The sequence below is a fragment of the Plasmodium gonderi genome (assembly GCF_002157705.1).
Source record: "Plasmodium gonderi DNA, contig: Chr09, whole genome shotgun sequence".
Classification (NCBI taxonomy): Eukaryota; Apicomplexa; class Aconoidasida; order Haemosporida; family Plasmodiidae; genus Plasmodium; species Plasmodium gonderi.
Window position 1 is genome coordinate 969,354 of NW_021628934.1, and position 23,367 is coordinate 992,720.

Below are 23,367 nucleotides of genomic sequence, written 5' to 3' on the forward strand. Positions count from 1 at the left end.
ATTTTTGATTAATTCGTGTTGATATCCTGCATATGTGTGCTTAGTAAGCATCACTTGCAGGGGTACATAAAACGTATCAGCTTACACAAGCGTATGTGTAAACTATGGGGCGGGACAGATATATTTGTAGCATATACGGAGTGGTAAAAAAAAAAAAAGAAAAGAAAATATAATAAATATAATGTAATAAGATAAAAATTATAAGGATGAAAAAACGTTTCAGATAACAGTAGCGATAACAGTCCATCAGGATGACAAAGTAATAGGCTGTGGATTAACAGCGTTGTTAAAGCTGTCTCCTCACTTGATGCTATATATGTGTATACATGCACATCCACATGCACGTTTTTTTTTTTTTTTTTTTTTTTTTTTTTTTTATCACAAAAAAATCACCCCTTGTGTGGTTCTAAAACATGCTATCCACAGGGAGATCGAACTGCTTCATTTCTTTTTCTGTCATATTAACGCGAAGAGTTATGTGCAATTATATAGTAGAAACATTTGTTTGCACCCCTTCTGTTCTTATTAAAACACAGGTTTAAATGCAGACTCAGACATTTAATTACACGAAAATTTTTGCTGCATTTGAAGACATTTGTAATGTTGATATAAATTGTCGCCATATTTTATAGGATATTATTCATTTTTTCTCTTCTTTGCAATGACATTTTGATAAAAATTTTTAATTTGATCTTTCGTTTTTCCATATGGATGTAAGGCTAAAAATAAGGTATCCCAATTTTTTCCTTCTTTTGCAAAAACTTCAAAATAAATTTCCTTTTCTTTCTCTGTCCATTTGGTAGCACTCTTTCTAAACAGATGTTTGGAAGGATCAGAGTTCTCTCCTTCATAATTTTCTATTTGCTGTACAAAATCTAAAGAACCATTATTTGAAGATTTGCTACTTTGAAAGGAATTCCTCTTATTATGCAAATATATGCTATCCGTTAGATCTTCTTTCGTGGGAAGTTGCATAAATTCATATTTTTCCATCTGTCCATCATGCCCAACTTGCTCTGAATCTGCATTCTCAACTTCACACCATGAGCCTTTGTTATCTAAATAAACATCTTTTTTATTACTAGCAGTCGAACTACTTACACTATATTTTTTCGTGTTATTCCAGTAATCCTCTGATGGAGTATGGTGAGCATTGTTCTTCTCATTAAAATCCAAATTAATAAAAATTTCTTCCTTTGGAGAAAAATCAATAGGTTTTGTATTTATCTCATCTGACATGTTATTATTTATCATGTCGTTCTTTTCCCCACACTCATAAGAGGAACTTTTTAGTTCGTTATTATCATATGTCCATACATTTTCAGGTTCCAAAATTTCATTCTTAATCTCTGTGTCATAATTTGAATGTGTTTCAACTGGTTGCATTTGGGACACTTGTTCCAATTGAACTGCACTGCTCATCTGTCCTCGTTGATCTTGAAATATCTTCCTCATTAATTCTACATCCACATTTCGATCACTTTGAGTAGATAATTCTACGTCTCCAATTGTCTCCGTCTGTGGTTCCTCATCCATTTGATTAATAATTCCATATGCCATCTCTTCATGTTCATTTGGCTGGATCATTTGTTCTTCATTCTTCTGATTTTCAAACATTTTTTTCCTTTTATAAGTTTTTTCATTTTCTTGCTTGTTTGTTATATCTTTCTTATAATCCATTCCCCTTACTTCTTCTCCGTCCATTTCTCTTCCTTTAACAGTAGCATTCACAACAGACATGATTTTTCTTTTCGTTGCACCGTTCACTCCGGTGTGGTGTGTCCATGTCTTACTACCCTTCTTGCTGCCTTGGTTTTTCTCGTTCTTACAATCCGTTTGGATTACATGTCTCGATATGTAGAATTTATCCTCATGGGTCAGTAATCCCACTTCTCCCGACTGCTCCATTTGTCCCGTTTGCTCGGACTTGCTGATCTTCTTAGGAAGAATATCCCTCCCATTTCCCTTAACCTTTACTACAGTCGTCGACGATTTTCTTTTCATGTTTTTATCTTTCTGTATAGGAAAAATCTCATTACTTTGGAGACTGTTTTTTTTGGAGCCTTTTTTCAATTTGTAATCAAATGTAAGGGGTGTTGAAAATTTAGCTTGGTTCTGCACACCGCCCTTGATACTAGAATCTTCCCCATTTTTATGATTTATATTTTTTAAAAATTCAAAGCATTTATATAAACTTTCTTCACATGTTTCAATTTCAATGTTTTTTTCGAATGCATTATTTATGCCTGCGTTTGAATCAGATATTGAGCTTTTCCTTTTTCTTTCTTCGTTATTACAATATTGGGGTGGGTTATAATTCATTATATTATTACTAAAGTCCGTGTGATGCACAGTGGAAGGTTTAAATTCATTTAAAGGAAATTCGTCGTTCAATGTTTCATTTTTATGTTTACAACTACTAGTACTACTACGTGGACTGGTTTTGGAAAAATTTACAATATTGCAATTTTCTTCTTTTTCTACATTTTGTATGAACACGTTATTATCATTGTTAATGTTCCATTTGTAATTATAAATATTACGCATTTTTTCATTTTTTTCATTTTTTTCATTTTTTTCATTTTTTTCATTTTTTTCATTTTTTTCATTTTTTTCATTTATCGATATCCAATTTGTTTTATTTTTTGGAGGTTCTATTGTAGAATTTATTACATCCTTCTCATTGCTTCCATTTGATTGATAATTTTTTTTGTTATGTGTCAAATAGGAAGGCTGCCCAGAGTAAGGTTCATGATTCTCTCTTTTTGTTTTTTTTAATTTTTTAACTGCATTTATAGTTAATTTGTCTTTATATAGTTCCGTTTCCTCGTTCTGCTGATAATTTTTCCATAGCATAGGTTCGATATTATAAGCATCGCCTCTATCATCCGTCTCACCACCATGGAGTACAATGGGATCACTATCAAGCACTAGTGCACTTTCTGCATTATTGTTACTAGAAGATGGAGTTATGATTAAACTACTAAATGTTGCATTACTTGGTTGATGATTGTTTATCATGGACATATGATGAGGAGTTAACTCAACTAAGTTCTGCACATGTGGTAACTCTTTAATCCCTTTTTTCTTTTTCTGGTTTTTTTCATTTTTTTTTTTATCTGATTCTAAATTTTCACTATATTTAATTTCGATTATATCTGAATTTATTCCATTGTAAATATAATTTTCATCGTTCTTTATTAAGAAGCATAATTTCCTATTCGAACTAAGTATGAAGTTGTAATTTTTGGGAATAACATACCCATCAGACATGTTCTCAAGCACAATGCTTTTGTTTCTTTGAACGCCTCCTCCTCCATCACCACCGATACTACTTCTACTACTACTTCCATGCATGTCATTCCTATTTATTGAGACCGTTGAACTTGTGCTATGATAAGGAGGGTTCTGGACTACATCCCCTGGTGCAACAGTTGATCCTGCTACTGCTACTGCTGCTGCTGCTCCTGTGGGATACATGTTCTTATATGTTTTTACAAAATAATTCTGGAAGAACTGACGAATATTTATATAATTATAGTTAAAATAATTCGATCGTTCAAACTCGCTTTTGAAATAATTATTTTCCAATTTTTTCATTAACTTGTTTACTATTTCTTCCTTGGAATGCTTCTTTGTTATGTCATTATTTGATGATGCATACTTCTTACTTCTCTTAACTTTACTTTCTGATATTCTCAATAAAAATTTTTTAAAATTAAAAAAATTTTTTGTTAAATAATAAAAATCGACGCATTGTTTTGTGTTTTTAAATTCTAGGTATTGACTTATTTTTTCAAAATGTTTTGGATACAAAAAATATTTTTCTAAGTATATTTTTATTTCCTGTTTGTTCCAAATGTAATTTTTTTCGTTCAGCAGGTCTTCATTGCTGAAAAATTTGTTCAGCTCTTTTTCTTTCACTTCCTTCCCTTTCGCTTCTTTTTCTTCTTCTTCATCTTTTTCCGAGTCTACCTTTATTGGATGATCACCCGAGCTATGAAACAATATGCCCATCTTTCTCTTCCCCGTTGATACGTCTTTTTTGAAGACATTGAATTGCTTGGACGAATGGTCTCTATGATGAATGCTAGAAGAATCGCTACACTTTAATAACATGTTGTTTGAGTTCCTATAGAGAACATTTCTTTCCAATGCAAATAGAGGTAACTTCACGTGTTGCATGCAGTATAAGTAGGGATACTTTTCAATCAAGTGTGCATATTTTTTTTTTCTAAAATCATTGGAAAATATACAATTTTTACGCCACGTGACACAAGGACCTGTTAAATTGGCATATTTAATATTCATATATTCTTTTTTCTTCTCCTTTTTCTCCAGCTGATTATCGTCATCGTCATCACCACACACATTTTGTTCATTAACTGCATTGTACGCTAAATTTTTATTATTATGTTTAAAACCACACGGTAGTGGAACAAATATATTTGGGTGGTCATATGCTCGAACGGGTAAAATACCCCATGCGAAAATATTTTTTTTTTCTTTATCCTTTTCATAAATTTCTATATCTTCTTTCCATAATTTATAAATCTGTTTATAAATAACACTATGATCTTTTATTGTTTTTTCTAGCTCATTTTTTCTCCTTAAATAAAAATCGTAAAAATAACTCACTTCCATAGGCATGTGTTTATTTCGAACTTCTATATTAAATTCTTTATTAGGAATATTATCCAAGTAATATTTCACTATTATTTCATCATTATTATCGCTATAGCTTAGCATAGAGCTGTGAACTGTCAAATAATATGTCTCGATTTCATTGTTTCTCTTTACATGTTGTAATCCATTAGGCACAAATTCTTCATTCATAACAGGATAATAATAATGATCATACTGATTTTTCTTTTCACTTTTTCCTTTATTTAATCTGTTTTTTCGCTTTGGAATATGTTTCTTCTTATTACCATGGTAACATGTAATGTGTTCCTTTTCTCCATCGTAACTTTTTTTTCTGATTGATTTGCCTTTTCCATTTGGAGGCCATATTTTTCTTCGTCCTCCTGCTCCTCCTCTATACCCTTTGGTGTGTTCTTCTTCAATCATGTTTAATCCATATGTTCCCTCTTCGCTACGTTTTTCTTCATCCTCCAAATTATTATAACTTTTTTTTTTTTTTTTTTTTTTTTTTTTTTTCTTCTTCCCTTTGGTAGAATACAGGGCATACTTTTTGTTCATATAGCTCAACAATGTCGATGGCGAAAAAGCAGATCCCGAATCGCCATTTATTTTTTTTTTTTTACTTATTATTTTTTCTAAATGAATCATTATGTCTTCTATGTCATAACTCATATAATCATATTCAACATTATTGACATAAAAATAGTGATATTTTTTCTTCTCGTTAATATTTAATCTGCATAAAGCATTTAAAAAAATATTGTTAAATCGAATATTATCATCCAGTGCCCTTATCACTGTCATGCTGATGTTATTTTCTGCATTTTTCTTCTTTCCATTTTTTTTCGTTTTCTGTTTTTTCTTCTTGTTGAATAAGTTTTTATATTTGTACAGAGATCCTACATATCGTTCATAATGCACGTCTGAGTCTAATATTAGGTCTAGGAATTTTTTATGGCAACTCTTTCTCATCGGCTTTTCCTCAAGTAATTCTTCTTCTTCCTTTATGGAATATTCATCAAAAGTGGAACTCTTTACAACCCCATTACATCTCCCCTCATGAGAAGATGATGCACACATATGACAATTCAAAGAATTCGAGGGAGTTTTCAATCCATCGATATTTTCATTCACTCGAAGTTCCAAACAATTGGAACACAAATTGTTCATCACATCCGTGGATGGAAAATTTAAAATTAATTTAATTTTTTTTTTTAAATTTAACAAATGTTTTGGAATAAAATTTCTCTTAATGTACAGGTAAATACAATTATTTTTTATCTCGTTGTTATAACACAAATTTCCAAGTTTATGGTTGTTATTAATTGGTATATGCCTATCGGCAATTAATGTCTGGTTTAAACCCGTGATATCACATTCCTGTGCCAGAACATAATCATAAAATTTGTTCCTTTTTTTATTTCTTGAAAAATAATTTGTTACTAATTTATCTCTTTTTTTATCAATTACTTCACAATAGAAAACTTTACTTATACTTGTTAAAAATTTTAATATATTAGACGTTATAATTTTCGTATTATTTTTTGATATATTTTTATTTATTTCTTTTTTCATATAAATCCAATAAACCTTTTTATTTTTATAATCATTTATAGGATTGGAAGAATTGTAAAAATAACTATTTTCTGTAAATGTTTTGCTCGGATAGTCATAACTTGTGGGGGTGCTTCTGCTTACTGCTTTTTCATAGTCATGTTTATTCCATGCATAGGGGTGAATGCTATGGATATTTTCACTTGGTTGTGTAATATGATAATCTTTCTCATGCATATTTTGTGAATACTCCTCATATGATACCCGTTCATCCTTCTTTCGACATTTCCTCCTGCGGCTGAGAAAATTCACAAGCAATTTCCTCTTACGCATTTTTTTCATTTCTTGGTTATAAATTTGGTTATTGTCTTGTTCACCAAAAATATGACCACACAAATTCGTGTCCTTGTAATATTTATTTTTCGACAAGGCTTGATATAAACCGAGAACAACGGAATTTTTAATTTGTAGATTATCACTTGTGAAATTGTTATGATGGCATTTACTCTTCATGCATAAAAAGTTATTACTAAAAATTTGTAAAGGTGTAACTGAATTGGAAAATTGATGTGATGAATTTGTATTGGTGTTTTTTTTTTTTTTTTTTTTTCTTTTTTCATGTTTTATACTTTTTCCTACTTCTTCATGTTCTACAACACCTTCTTCTTCATCGTGTTGCTGATGCAGTTGTTGTTCTTCCTCTTCTTGTTCATCTTTATTGTAAATTTTTAAGCTATTTTTATTTTTTGTAAAATCAGCTTTTATCAAATCTTTCTCCATTTTTAATATTGCTATATCATCATTATTTTCTTCATTAACAAAATTTATTTCTTTGGATAGCTCTTTTGTTATTTTTTGTAATGTCTCTACATTATTCTCTTCAATTTTTAAATTATTTAAATTGGAAAGAAGTTTCCCTAAGTAATCATACTGCTCATCTAGTTTTCTTAATCCTTGTTTCATTCTTCTTTTCAGTTTTTTTAAAATAACACTTTTTATATCCTTTTGTTTTAGCTTCTTTTTTTTCGAGAAATGCAGGTATTCTCCACCTTTCTCTTTCTTACTTTTTTTGTTTCCTTTCATTTTATTTTTCACATTATGTGTATGAATAGGATTGGATACTTTCAAACTTCTTATACACTTATGCAAACCGTATAATTTTGTATGTCCTTTTTTTTTTTTTTTGAGCTTGATAAAAAAATCCTTCCTTCTTTGTTATTATGTACATATTTTTTATCATAAAACTAAAATGTATGCATCGTTCAATTCTACGTCTTTTGTTTTGTTACTGCAATTCTTAATCTTTGGAAAGATTTTCAAACAAGAATTGACGAAATGGGGAATACGCATGAAGAGCGAGAAAATTTATAGTCCAGAAAACAAATTTTTTATTTTTCCTATTCATTCACTTGATCACAGGATATATTCTTGTAAGGACGCTGCAATCTCATTGATGTAATGCAAATATATGAGGTTCTCATGTGCACTACGAACAGGTAGAGAACGTATTCATATAAGTTTGTCAACTGTTTATACAAAACTAAACATGTGCCTACAAAATAAATGTTATTATTACAAAATTAATAGGCTTGGGGGTGTATTCCAATGAAACCTATAATCATGGTAAGAATGGAGGGAAAAAAAAAAAAAAAAAAAAAAAGAGCGGATGAAATGGAACGGAGGAATTGCGACGGGTGAAGTGGAATGGAAAAAAGTGAAACGACGAAATGAAAAGGAATAAATAAGTAAATGAAGTGGAAATGAAGGAACGGAATGGGTGAATAAAACGGATAATTAAAACGCATGAATAAAACGGATGAATAAAACGGATAAATAAAACGGATGAATAAAACGGATGAATAAAACGGATGAATAAAACGGATGAATAAAACGGATAAATAAAACGGATGAATAAAACGGATGAATAAAACGGATGAATAAAACGGATGAATAAAACGGATGAATAAAACGAAGGGGATAAAGTGATCTATAAAAAAAACAAAATGCATAAAAAGGTATGAAAAAAAAAAATTCAGAATATGATACTGCTTTAGAAAAAAAAAAAAAAAAAAAAAAAAAAAAAAAAAAAAAAAAAAAAAAAAAAAAAAAAAAAAAAAAATCTTAAAAAAAAAAAAAAAAAAAAAAAAAAAAAAAAAAAAAAAATAGGCCATGCAGCCAAGCCAAGCACCCAAATCAAACGGTGATAATTACTTCCTTTTGGTAAAATTTAATTATTAAGGGCTTGAGGGACGTCCTAAAAATTTTTCAAATTTCCCTCAAAAAACTTCATTGCAGTAGTGTCATCACCATGTATGTCATATGTAACATATATGTAGCATTTCCTTAATTGAGTGGAAAAAAAAAAAAAAAGTAAAAATAAATTTCTTCTTTTACCATCATCAAAAAAGTAAGTAATAATTTTATCCATTTTCCTGTTTCTTCAAATGCTACAAAATAAAAATAATATTATGTAGCAAGTGACACAACCTTTGGGATAATTATGACGAGAATTTTTTTTTTTTTTTTTTTTTTTTTTTTTCCTTTGCTTTCATTTTAAAAAATTCAAAAGCTTTAATCCAAGTTTGTTAATACATATAAGGATATGTAAAATCACAGAGTTGTTTTATGAAGAAAAATGACATTTATTTGATTTTAAGCTTACTTTTTCCAGGACATTCTTTTAACATAATGTTTTGACTTTTTCATTCTACTTTTGCTTAATTCCTGTTTCAAGTTGTTACCGTTCGGTTCATCAACCTATTCAATTTTTCATCCAAATTTTAAGCCAAAATTTTTAGTTCCCTTTTGTTTTTACCTCTCTGAAGATTGAATAAATAAGGAAATGCCCTCACCACATTGATCAACTTATCATTCATTCGTTCTTTCATGAAATTTTCTGATCGCATCTCTTATCATTTACGAGGTATATCCGTGAATGCGGAAATAAGGCAAAAGCAAGATACGACATCATTTATGGGTATTTACAATAAACGTATTTATACATGTATGTGTACATGTATGTATATATATACATACTTTGAAATGAATGGTGCGTTTTCTTGTCCTGCGTTTTTTTATATGGTTCTACATCCCGTGATACACCCATTTCGCATATTTATTGACAATCCTTGTCTTGCAAAATTGGCAGCCGTTAGGGACAAATGATGGCACTTGTTTAACACAGCATGGTGATTTTTCTCAACAATTTTGCTCTGTGAAAAGTCCAAATTGATGTGATGATAAGATTTGGTGCAACAAAATATAAATACGTACAAATGTCATTAATTATCTGCAGAATGTAAAAAAAAAAAAAAAAAAAAAAAAAATTTATTTGACTTGTTTATGAATAAATGTACACTAACTATGAATTGCATATATGAAGGACAACAAGGCAATGAAAATAAAATTAAACATTCTTCGAAACAAAAAATCACATACATAGAATATAGGAATCATATTATTTTGCCCATTTTAACCAAAAAAATAATATATATCTAAATTATATGTTGTTCATACATATATGGAGTATGATGCGTGTTTTGTGCGGCAATATATATACACCCTCCAAACTAATCACACTTTTTTTTTTCTATTTTGTTTGAAAATATTTTAAAATCGTCATATCCTTATTCGATATTTTGTTGAGGTGGAAAAAAAAAAAAAAAAAAAAAAGAGCTGACGAGAACTGTACCAGTATATATATATATATATATAGTGTTCGATTTCCACGTATACGTGCTATGTCAAATGGTGCAAATGCTTCATATATTCCTACGTATATGAATACATATATGTACATACGAGCTCTATACGTTAATAACTGATCAGTTGTACAATTCAGACTTCACTTATGTGTGTAGGCACCTATATACCCCCTATACACGTAGCACACACAACGCATAGAAACACCCAATTTGGAAACAGTAATTTAACATTGCCACAAAAATTTCTTAACAAATTGATGGGAGATAAAACTCTTCAGATCCATGGGAAAGAGAAAAAGTGGAACATTCAGAGTGCTCTTTATATGCTGACATTGCTTTTTTGTAAAATTAGAAAGTGCGTATATTATCTACCATTCTATCAGAGCGTATATGGTGAGGAAGGGGTTCATGCACTCCCTTGTTTTGACACAGGGCAGAGTTCTCCATTTTGCGGTTGTGTTTCATTTTACATTTTTTTCACCTTTGCAATTTGACTTCCATATACCATGTGTTTTTTTACGCGTAGAATCTGGTGCACATATATATGTATATGTACATATATATATATATATATATATATATATATATATATATATATACATACCCATGTGTGTATGTACTCGAATTAATTCACACATACTAGATGTTATGTAAGCACATGTGGACTATTTTTCATGTGAATTAATTTAGCAAACGTTCAAACGAAATAATCTATAACCCTTACCACCTTTGTGTATCCCTTTTACGATATCTATAGTTTTTGCCACTTTAAAAAAAAAAAAAAAAAAATCCAGCACAAGATCATCAAGTTTTTGATGAATTATAATTGCATAATTATCCTACTTTCCGTTTTTTGTTCCTTTCTCGGTATTGTAATTTAAACGCAAATATGCACATGACAGGTATAACGTTTTACGATGTTTTTTTTTTTTTTTTTTTTTTTTTTTTTTTTTTTTTTTTTTTTTTGTCATTTCTTTATCTGTGCATTCCCACTTTAATACATGTTCAAGCGCAATCTGTTGCTTGTTGGTTCCACGTGAAAGCAAAAATATACATATATATATATATATATATATATATATATGTTTAATTAATCATGCGCAAAAATAAAAACGTACGATTTTAGTTGCCACGATTTGGGGATATTGTGCACAAAAAATCTATGAACATGATATATATATAAATGGATATAATATATATTATGCTACAATATTAGCACGGGAAGTGGGTATTACCTGCGGGTTTAGGCTTTTTATATATATAACTAATACCGTTGTATACCCTTTTCACTTTCCAAGGGAGGAAAAATGAGGTGAAATGTGAAGCATAAATAGCAACACGTACAATTTATTTATAATTTCACATAATCACAAAATGTTGTGTTAAGTAATATTCTTAAAATATATACAAGAGCATTAAAAGAAATTACTCTATTTTTTACAGGTCATTTTTTTTGAACTTGTGTTTTTTCATAGGTTTTTTTTTTTTTTTTTTTTTTTTTTTTTCATGCACCATTTTTTTTTCTTCTTATGCCCTTTGCATGACTTTGTGTACGTTTGCTTGTAGCATTTTTTATATATATATTTTGTGTACACTTTTTATGTACATTTTTTATATACACTTTTTATGTTCATTTTTTATATACACTTTTTATGTACATTTTTTAGGTACATTTATTACTTTTTCTTTCCTTCCCCCATTTTTATAACCTTTTTACTTATTCCCCTCACTTTTTTTTTTTTTTTACATGCAATTAACTGTATAAATATAACATAAGGATTTTTTGTAAAAAAAAAAAAAAAAAAAAAAAAAAAAAACAGAAACAAGTACCAAGGGGGAAAACACGAATAAATATAAAACGAGATAAATTGCTGACAAAGCACGTAATCATAAATTAAGTGCAAGCGATACATAAACAAGCGCACATGTGTAAAAATATATGTATAGGGAAAAACCTCTTTTCATTCACATATATACACATGCAGATCTCGTAATATATATAGTTACGTATGCCCCAATTCATACCTGCCTTAAAAGGTATGGAATAATATACAAATTGTCGAATAAGGTATATATATTTGTTCCTTCATAATAGGAGTTTCTTTGTACGATACACATTCTTAATGACATATATACATTTTCAAGAAAAAGGAAAAATGTTCATCTTTAAAATTTCGTATACATATAATTGCCTTCCTTAATCTATCATTTCCCCACTTGTTTATTACTTAATTGTTGCACGCTATTTGGACAATTTTATCATGTTTTAATGCGAAATAAAGAACATATATATTTTTTTTTATATAAATTTATTGTATATTGGCATGTGAACATTTTGCATGCGCACACGAATAAAAAAAGAAAAGCGCACGTATAAATGCATATATTTCCGTATCCATCTATAAATGAACAAGTTCGCGAGTGCGTAGAAGGAGAACGGAAAAAAAAATTCACGTAGAAAAGTAGAGAAGTAGAAAAGTAGAAAAGCAGAAAAGTAGAAAAGAAGAAAAGTAAAAAAGTAGATAAGTAGATAAGTAGAAAACCATTAACGCACGAGGCACACAAATGCAGCATTTTTATGAATAAGCTTCGCTGCCCACATCAGACTGGCGTTTTGTGCAAACCGTTATATATTTACCCGTATACATATATTTACATATATACATAATCGTGGCTATATTGTAATGTCATTTTTATCCATTAAAACATTGTTCCCCAATTATATTATATTTTTTTTTTTTTTACCTATTACTACACCATTGGGAGCCACGGTATTTCTGCAAGACACCCTTTACAAACGCAAAGGCGCTCTCATAAGATTTACGCTTCTCGGGTAGTCCGGATGCATGCACGAATTCATAAATTTGTCATAACTTGTATACCACCATAAATACTCAAATTCACGTTACTCAAGTGTGGAAACGCATGTACATACATACTTTATACACACGAGGAAACGTAAAGAAAAATATTCCTAAGCATTACATTTTATGATAGACATGATAAAACAAATGAGACCATTCACAAAAAATAAAATGAAACAAAATAAAATAAGTAAGAGAATAGCTTTTCTCTTTTTATTTAACGTTAATTACTTCAAAAAAATTTTTTTTTTTTTTTTAGCAAAATTCGCAAATACATTATTTATACGAATTTTTTTTTTTTTTTTTACTTATAAAAATATTTTGTGACTTATGGTTGTAACGAGAAAAATAAATTGTGAACATAGCAATTGTATTGCCAAATATAATAAATGAACCATCTAACCCGAAATACAAGACAAAAATGTATAAGAGGGTATTTGTGCCTGGCATACACTGTTAAAGAGAAAAACAAATAGCAAGAAAAGCATATACATTCACATGTTACAGTTGCAGTAACAGTTACAATTACAGTTGCTGTTTTTTAAAAGAAAAAATTTATACATATACACAATTTACAATGTTGTGGATTTTCCATAACTGTGTTTGTCACAACATGCATCGCATTCCACTGTATTTTTTTTTTTTTTTTTTATTTATCATCTTGTATAATTGTGATTCGTTTCTTTCATTCACTGTAATATTGCATCTTTTATGTCTGACTAATGCCCAATTATATGAATACAATTTTGAAAATAGACACTGAAAAAACAGAACTTTTGATTCATGCGTGTGTGCATATGTTCGTATACTGATATGCACACGTGCATGGATGTAAAATATGCATACATAGACACGCACACATAGATGCACGTGGAAGCATATACCAAACGGATTCGTAATGTGTTTCCCTTTCAATGCAAATAAAATTAATGTCACTACACACGTTATTCATCATATACTTAAACGTATGCATGTGTACATATTCACAAATACTATAATCACCCCCCCCCCCTTATTTTCTTTGTAGTAATGCATTGTTAGTTAACAATACATAGACTATTGGCTGTTCGCCATTTGCTCGGACTTATTTCGTTACATTTAAATATCGAAAATTGGATATATACATTTGTATACATCCCTTGTATATGAATTTGTTAATTCTTTCACATTTGCATTTCCCTACATCTACTTGAACATATGAACATATGAACACGTGAATATAAGTACATTTGCTCATTTGCACATTTGCACGTTTGCTCATTTGCACGTTTGCTCATTTGCACGTTTGCTCATTTGCACGTTTGCTCATTTGCACATTTCCACACGCGGACGCTTGAACGACATCAAACGCGAGGAGGCGACCCGCGTGAATCGATGTATAGCATTTCTAAATTGTTGCAAAAGTGATTAATGGTTAAAATAGAGTATTAAATTTTGTTCTTAGAATTCAACAAATTGTGATGCACTTCACTCATCGTTTTTTAATTCTGTGCTAGATTGTCATATACCATTTTGTAGCTTCGCACCTAGTTTACTAAAACACACAATTGCTTGTATATGCATAATTTAATGATTGTGTAAATTTTCACCACTTTTTGTGCGTGGATGTGAATATGCACAATAGGGTACATGCCAACAAATACATACACAAAAACGTATTTCATCGCTGAATACATAATTAAATTTTAATTTTTAAACAGAAAATCAACACATAATCATTTGTTATCAATTGTTGTTAAATTTATTTGTTTTTGTATTTAACGATAAATATTTTATTAATTCATTTTTGTATATAGTTCTATTCTATATACAGTTCTATTCTGTACATAGTTCTATTCTGTACATAGTTCTATTCTGTACATAGTTCTATTCTGTACATAGTTCAATTCTGTGTAGAGAATTTACACGAAATCCTTATTTATGTGTCTTTTTTTTTTTTTTTTTTTTTTTTTTTTCCAAAATATTTAACACAAAACAAGTACTTAAGATTTACGTTTTCATCTGGCTTTTAAATGGGTATCCAAACAGAGAAGGACAAGGAAAAGGAAGATCAAAAGAAAAATTTTAAAATATGTAGCAAAAAATTCGAAACGGATGAACTAGAGGTTTTGAAGAAGGTAAGAAATGGAATATTATGCCAAGTCCAAGTGCATAATGCAATTTTTGTGCAATATTCTGTATGTTTACAAAATGGACAGAATACCATTATTTTATTATTATTTCTTTTTTTTTTTTTTTTATATATCCCTTGTATTATTGTATTAATTTGGATCTTATTATATATTTTTTTTCATTATTGCTTTCTTTTTTTTTTCCAGATTTTCAAGGAATTAGGAAGTAGATCTGCATCTGGCCAAATAGACAAGGAGACATTTCTTCAATTTTTCCCTCTACCAGGATTATGGGGAGAACGATTATTTTTAAAATTTAACTTCAAAAATACAGGTTACATAGATTTTGAGGAATTTATAATTGGCATTGCCATATGTTGTAGGGGAACAAAAAGTGATAAAATAAGTGTGCTGTTTGATATCTTCGATTTGAACTCAGATGGATATATACAGAAATCTGAAATGGTTGCAATGTTATCAAATATTCCTTACATTCATAAATTGAAGAATGTTTTTTTTAATAAAAAAAACAGAAGAAAAAAATATTATTATGATAATGAATACAATTCAAATGAAAATCCTAATGATACAGAGGATAAGGAGAATTCTTATTATGATAGCATAAACAATGATGAATACAACAATGATAAAAATGTAGAACACCATTATAGGAACAACTATGGAGATATCCATGCATACAATAATGGACATAATTATATGGATGATGATGATGATGATGTCAACAATGACAGCAACAGTTACAATGATGATGTTTATAGCGACAATGATGCTGCTGCTGATGATGAAAATGTAGACAATTTTAGTTACAATCATGAGGGACATTGCATCAATGGGCATGTAAACGTGAATGGAAATGGCACAAGCATGAATGGAAATGGCACAAGCATGAATGGAAATGGCACAAGCATGAATGGAAATGGCACAAGCATGAATGGAAATGGCACAAGCATGAATGGAAATGGTACAAGCATGAATGGAAATAACACAAGCGTGAATGTTGCGAACGGTACAACGAATTGCAGCAAATGTCTGAAACAGAAAAGGCGCCTACAGAATCGTAACAAGCTTCTAAATATGAGGGAATTAGCGAAAAAAATAAGAAAAGAGAAAAAACATCAACTAGAAAAATGCATAAAGGATATCAGAAAAGATTGTTATGAAGATAATAACTTGTTGAACAATAGTGATAAGATATCGAAAAAAGAAAAGGATAATAAGTCACCACAAAGATGTTCCATATTTAAGAGTGAAAGTGATGACAATTTCAATACGTCATCCAGTAGTACTTCCAATGCATCTATCAACGACCATATAGATTATTTAAATATACGTAAAAAAAAAGACCTAAAAAACAGAACAAAAAAAAAAAGTACGAGATGCTTAACCAATTATAGAAATGAGAATAATAATAGATTTATGTCATCAACTAGTGATAGCTGTACGAGCAACGAAACGAATTCTTTTATGAGTAGTGATGAAATTGACAGCTTTAGTTCAAATAAAGAACAACGAAATGGGGTAGGAAGTTATTCAAGGAGCACCTCAGATTCTTTTGTTAGTATATATGGTTATCTGATTAAGAATAAACAGAGAACGAAGAAGAAGAAGAAGAAGAAGAAAAAAAAAACGATGGGACTATACAGGGAAGAAGGTTCTATTGAAAAAAAGTGTGCATCCAAAAGCATCGAACGAATTAAAGTAAGGGGAAAAGAAAATACGCGCGAGAAAAATACACCTCAACGAAAGGACAAATCAGATGAGGAAGAAGAAGAAGATGAAGAAGAAGACGTTGAAGAAGTTAGTACGGAAAGTGAACATGAAGAATTTCAATCAGAAGAACATGAAAGAACACAAAATGAAGAACAGGAAGATGGAAGAAAAAAAGGAAGAAAAAAAATATCTTATAATAATAGAAGTGATATGAATATTTACAAAAAAGAAGAAAAAAAAGAGAAAAAACAAAAATTATTTTTACTGGAGTACTTTCTTCCCTCCAAAACAGCTAGAAATATATTAAATGATGAAGAAAATAATGATCTTTCAGATAAAAATGTAGATGTTGATGAAATAGTAGACATGATGTTAGAAGAATGTGAATTTCTTGATAATGATAAAATAACATCTATACAATTTAAAAGTATTATTTATAAGTATGATTTTTTTTTATATATATTTTTTAGCTGTTTGCACGAAGACATTTGGGGATTACAAGGGAATGTACTTTATGGAAGGGATTACATAAGTAACTTTGTCATCAAATCAGAAAATTTTAAAAGTAAACAAATTGATGAAAATGAAGAAGTTATTACCGAAGAATTGTATTTCAAAATCAGGCAACTTTTTATCATACAGGCCCCTGATTATGATTGCGTTAATGATAACTTGTGTGTGAACTTTTTGAAAGAAAAAAAGGCAGAAAAGGAGGAAAAAAACGAGGGGGAAGAAAATCAGCTTCATGGAGGAGACGAAGCAGAAGAGGGAGAAGAAATGGATACAGGAAAAGAAGAACTTCATGATGAACAACGTGAAAAAAGAGAAGAAAGAGAAGGCGTGAAAGAGGGACAGAGTCGCGAAAAAGGTGAGAATCGTCTGTATGTGAACCCCCAAGTTCCCCACTCAGATGCTAATAAATACAAAGACGAATCAGTGATGCGTGAGAAAAATGGGAATATGGAAAATGGAAATGAAGTGGGCAATTTTTCCGTATTAAACAAAGGGAACGGGGAGAGGAATGAATCTTTAAGCACAGAAGCCACGGGTGAAAAGGAGAAGGTGGAGATGGAGAAGAGGAAGGTAGAGAATGTAACAGAAGTGGAAGACGGAAATTCTGGAAATCAGAAGTGCCCACCCTATGCAAGTCCTGTGAGGATTAACGAAGAAGGCAATCAGATAAGTGCTAATGAGAAAAATACGGCACTAGGAAATCAGGAAAAAAATTCGAACTCGAAAAGGGAAGAATCGTGTGACGATATGGAATATAAGCCTCCAAAGAGTCCTCTAATTGGACTGTCGAATAGGATCAAGAGCGACATTAATAAGGACGGGAACCAAAAAAGAGAAGTTTTTATCTCACTAAGAGAAAACGGAACGCATGCTATTTCGGAGTCTCCAGGTTTACCAGAATATACAGCTGCTTGTGAGATCAAAAAAGAAGATATAAACTTTAGCAAATTTTGTGAACCGGAAAAAAGCGCCGCGCACGTTGGCATTACGCATGTTGGTAGTACGCATGTTAGCACCACAAATGTTAGCACCACAAATGTTAGCACCACGAATGCTGGCACCACGAATGACAAGTGCAATCTTGATAGAAAAGATAAAGAAGAAAATGAGAAAAAAAAAATATTAGAAGGAAAGAGAAAAATTGCTGAATGCTTTAATGACATGCTAAAGAATAAGAACACGCTGAGCATGAATGGCATTAAGGAAGACATTCCAGCATTTATGAATAGCAGAAAAATGGATTGTGTAGACAGAAATGGAGGGGGAATGGTGATGACTCTTGAAGATATAAAAAATAAAGGAGGTTATGAATGTGATTTTAATTTACTAACAAATTCACTGAATGATATATTTTCCAAAGAAATTGTGGAATTCATTCAAGCATCCAAAATTAGCTTTAACATTAATGATGTGTGCAAAGAGAGAAATTTACATAGCAAAGAGAAATATAAAAAAGCCAAGAGAAACATTGAAAAGATAAAAAATTATTCCAATAGTTCACATAATTGTAAAAAGAAAAAAAAGTATCTAACAAATAATGGATTCACAAATGAAATGGTTAAAGAGCAGAAGAAAAAATTATCAGTTGTTATGGGAGGTAGATGTTGCTATGAGAAAGGAAAAATAGATGAACAGATGAGTGAACAAAAGGAGAAGCAGCACGCCGAAAAAGAGGTTATGACAAACCAAGAAGGCTTCAACAAAGAGGTTGAACAAATGGAGAGAAATCAAATCCATCAACAAACCAGTGGAATCGAATTAGAAAGGGAAGAAAATCCATTATCAATTAACGAAGCAATTAAGAAAGGATTATTAAGCATGAAGTTACAGAATTTGGATAAGTTGGATTTGCTTGAGAAACTAGGGTTATGTTCCAAGAAAGCTGAGAGTCATGCAGGGGAGGTCTCATCGACATTTTCCTCGAAGGCAAATGAACCGAACGATGAGACGCAGGAGATAAAACTACCATCATCACAACTGATGGGAAGTAACAACGAAGGCGGCAAAAAGGCCTCGTGTAGCTTTTTAAGACATGGAGAAAATATGGAGAAGGGGCAGAGTGGAAGCGTAAAAATAGACCCGAAGGCATGCACAAGTGAGCAGCAGAACGGACAATCGGAAAGAGAGGCAGAAGGAGGGGCAGAAGGAGAGACCGAAAGAGAAGCAGAAGGAGAGGCAGAAGGAGAGGCCGAAAAAGAGGTGGCAAAGGAACTGGAAGAAACGCCAACCGAAGGAAAGAACGAACTTCTACCTTACGAAGTCAAAAAAAAAAAGAAACACGAGCTGACAAAAAAGCATGTGAAGGACGTAAACCTGTACTCCTGCCCGAATTGCAAAGGACCATTTCTGATGTGCCCCAATTGTCATGGAAGGTATCCTCGATTTTGTGTGAACGAAGACAAAATTGCCATGGAGTGTGAATACTGCGAGTGTGAACATTGCTACTTCTACAATTGTATTTATTGCAATTTTGATTTTCAAAAGTGTTTAGATATGATAAAGAAGAATTCATTAAAGGAAGGAATATTATACAAAATAGGAAAACATTTGCATCAATTTAAGGCAAGATATTATATTTTATTTGATAATTTATTGTATTATTATGATAAACAGAAAAATTTAAAACCAAGAGGATTTATGTTTTTAGAAGGATGTTATGTAGAAGTTATTTCAAAGAATGACAATATCAATAAGTATGGATTTTCCATATGCCACAAGGGAACAAAACAAACACAGAAAAGAAATCTATATGTCAATACATATGAAGAGAGAGAAGAATGGCTACAAGCATTATATTCAACAACGAAGCAAAATACTTTATACAACTTGTACGAATTGCATGAACAACTAGGACAAGGAAAATTTTCAACAGTATATCGAGGAATCAATAAACAGACCAATTCAGAATTTGCGATTAAAGTGATTGATAAAAGGTCTGTTTCTATTTATGAAAAAGAATTGTTACGAAGTGAGATATCTATTTTGAGACTACTTAGACATCCTAATGTTATTTATTTAAAAGAAATTATTAACACTAAGGAAACTTTATATATTTCTATGGAATTGGTAAAAGGAGGAGAATTATATGATTTTTTGTTAACCGAAACGAGACTAAGTGAAATACATGCAAATAAAATTATTACTCAGTTGATTAAAACAGTAGCATATTTACACAGATGTGGAATCATACACAGGGATATAAAACCAGAAAATATTTTATTAACAGATAAATCAAGAGATGCTGAAATTAAATTAACAGATTTCGGATTATCAACCCTTTGTGCTCCTAACGAATTGTTAAAAGAACCATGTGGAACACTTGCCTATGTTGCACCAGAGGTTATCACATTGCAAGGCTATAATCACAAAGTAGATGCATGGTCTATTGGAATTATATTATACCTTTTGTTAAGCGGTAAGTTACCATTCCCAATTAATAAAAATACTGAAATGAATATACAGAAAAATTATGTTCTCAGTTTTAAGGATTATATATGGAAAAGCATTTCGTCATCTGCGAAAGATTTGATTTCCAAATTACTAGAACTCAATGTTGAAAAAAGAATATCAGCCAATGAAGCGTTGGAACATATATGGATAAAAAACCCAACTGCTGTTATTAATGAAAATTCTTTTATTTATAAAAATGAAGAAATTAATATTCTAAATTTACAAGATGTTAGTGTTAGCACCTTTAATATTCCAAAGTATCCCCCTTTCCATTTAGACGAGGAAAAAAACAATGAGGAAACTGAAAATAAAAATGTTTTCAGTTTTCATAAAGAAGACATTATATGTGAAAATAACGATTCGAATGATGAACCCGTTATACCACTTCCCTACAGCGGTGCACCGTTAAAAGAGAATGTCATTGAAAAAGTCGATAGCTGTCAGACAAAAAAAGATCCCCCCATTTCTGACGAGAAGGAAGAAGCACACGCGGAAAATGGAGCGACACAAAATGGGGCTTCTCAAAATGGGGCATCTCAAAATGGGGCATCTCAAAATGGGGCATCTCAAAATGGGACTTCTCAAAATGGGACTTCTCAAAATGGGGCTTCTCAAAATGGGACTTCTCAAAATGGGACTTCTCAAAATGGGTTATCTCAAAACGGAACTGAACAAGTCGAAAATAAAAATTGTCAAGGTGGAGGAATATCAAATAGTGACATAAAGGAGGAGTGTTCCCAATTTACAGAAGAAGCAGGTTCGGAACCCAAGACCAACATGCAGAATAATGATAGAAACAACAATCCCCCGATTGTCTCTTCATCTCAGGTTGATAAAGATGAAAATGTTAAAGTTGATTTGAACTCGAAGTAATTGCACTTTATTGAGGGGGTGAAGGAAAAAAAGGGATACAAAAATGGAGGCAAAAATGGAGGCAAAAATGGAGGCAAAAAAGGAGGTAAAAAAGGAGGTAAAAATGGAGGCAAAAATGGAGGTAAAAATGGAGGCAAAAATGGAGGTAAAAAAGGAGGCAAAAAAGGAGGTAAAAATGGAGGCAAAAATGGGGACAAATATGATTACCCCTTTTCTTTCAACCCATGTGCTTATAAATGTCTCTAAATGTGAAGAAAGAAGTAGGAATAGTTATGTTGCTGGAGGTCTTGATTCTTTGATGCAATACTTAATTGAAGATACCCATCATCCCCCCCCCCCCTCAAAAATAAGATATAAATTCACGTTTCCAAACCTTTCTCTATATTCCATTTTTAAAAGCTTAAAAAAAATATTGGCTGTCCATACCAGATGGTCATATCGATGGGGAGGATAAAAATTGTTGACATCTCCAAAGTGTATTATGGATGTGTGCACGTTTCCTAAGCGTGCAAGGGGAAAAGAGAAGTAAACAAAATGACTTATTTCGTGACACTTCGTACGTATGCCTGTGTTTATGCTTGTGTTTATGTTTATGTTTATGTTTGTGTTTGAGTTTATGTTTTTGTTTGTGTTTGAGTTTATGTTTTTGTTTGTGTTTTTGTTTGTGTTTTTGTTTGTGTTTGAGTTTGTGTTTGAGTTTGTGTTTTTGTTTGAGTTTTTGTTTGTGTTTATTTTTTTTTTCCCCCCTGCTTTTGTTGGCCTCCGTCAACAACACATATGCACAAACAATTAGTATACCATTTTTTGGAATTTTTATTTTACCTTTTTTTTTTTTTTTTTTTTTTTTTTATCCCTTTTTGAAAACATTTTATCACGTCCCAGTTGAGGGAACCATTCAAGTGTTGCGAGCATACAATTATTTTATATTTTCACTTTATTTCGTTCTATTATATATATATATATATATATATATATTTTTTTTTTTTTTTTTTTTTCCTCTCACTTTCCAATGTTATATATATACACGTAAGCATAAATGTAATGCCTGTGTTGTGCTCCAATGAAGAGAATTTTATTGCTGCCGTTTTTTCAAACTGGACAAAGAAATACGCGCATATTCGCGCAAAAGTATTTTTTAAGACAGGTACAAAATTGGGAGTAAAAAAAAAAAAAAAAAAAAAAAAAAAAAAAAATATTAACATATGTGTGGTAAACAAGTGCTTTTGTGTGTACATTAATGTATGTATTATACACACAAGATTGTGGGATACACGAATAAAGGGGAACTCTCTTTTAACAGTAGGTAGATACTTCTATCCTCTCCACATATTAAGAAAGAGAAGAAAAATAAAGTGGAAAATTAGGCAAAATATCAGCATTTTCAACCAAATCGCAGGGTTTTTGCTTTTTCAAAAATAAAGACGAAAAGCTCAGCATTTCAATTTTTGAAAGCACACACAATTAGCTTTTTCTCAATTACACGAAGGAGATATTGAGAAAAGGCACATGGATTATCGTGTGCGTATGGATATTTTTTTTTAAGTATCCTCATTTAGAGACATTATAAAATTGAATATATTCACGTTTAATGAAATCCTTCTGAACATTGCAGTAATAGGTGTGTAAGATTCCAGTTCCCTTTTGGCAAATACTTCTTTTTTTTTTTTTTTTTTTTTTTTTTTCCCCACAACATATTTACTGCGCGTTTCAAAATTTGGATAACGAAGAGAGATACAATTCCTTAGCTTAAATGCATATGGAATTAAAATACTTGCGTGTTGGTAAACTTGCAGCAATCACAAATGCATATCTCGTATGTTAAGTCTGTGTATCACACTCCTGTGTCACTTTCGCGTCAACAGGGAAATGGAAGCGAATCATAAAGAAGTGACAAAAAGGAGTGACACAAATAGCAGAAAAATT

The 23,367-nt window shown here is 30.9% G+C and overlaps 2 protein-coding genes across 2 annotated transcripts; one reads left to right on the forward strand and one right to left on the reverse strand.

The window, feature by feature from the left end:
• Positions 1–636: 636 nt before the first annotated feature.
• Positions 637–7,281, reverse strand: PGO_091980 (hypothetical protein, conserved; the record flags this gene model as incomplete). Its single annotated transcript, XM_028687786.1, has 1 exon — positions 637–7,281. The coding sequence occupies one exon, from the start codon at positions 7,279–7,281 to the stop codon at positions 637–639; it is 6,645 nt and encodes a 2,214-aa protein (XP_028543587.1).
• Positions 7,282–14,778: 7,497 nt separating this feature from the next.
• Positions 14,779–21,444, forward strand: PGO_091990 (calcium-dependent protein kinase 7; the record flags this gene model as incomplete). The annotated part of the gene is made up of 2 exons (XM_028687787.1): positions 14,779–14,883; positions 15,085–21,444. 2 exons carry the CDS (start codon positions 14,779–14,781, stop codon positions 21,442–21,444), a joined length of 6,465 nt encoding a protein of 2,154 aa, XP_028543588.1.
• Between the last annotated feature and the right edge of the window lie 1,923 nt (positions 21,445–23,367).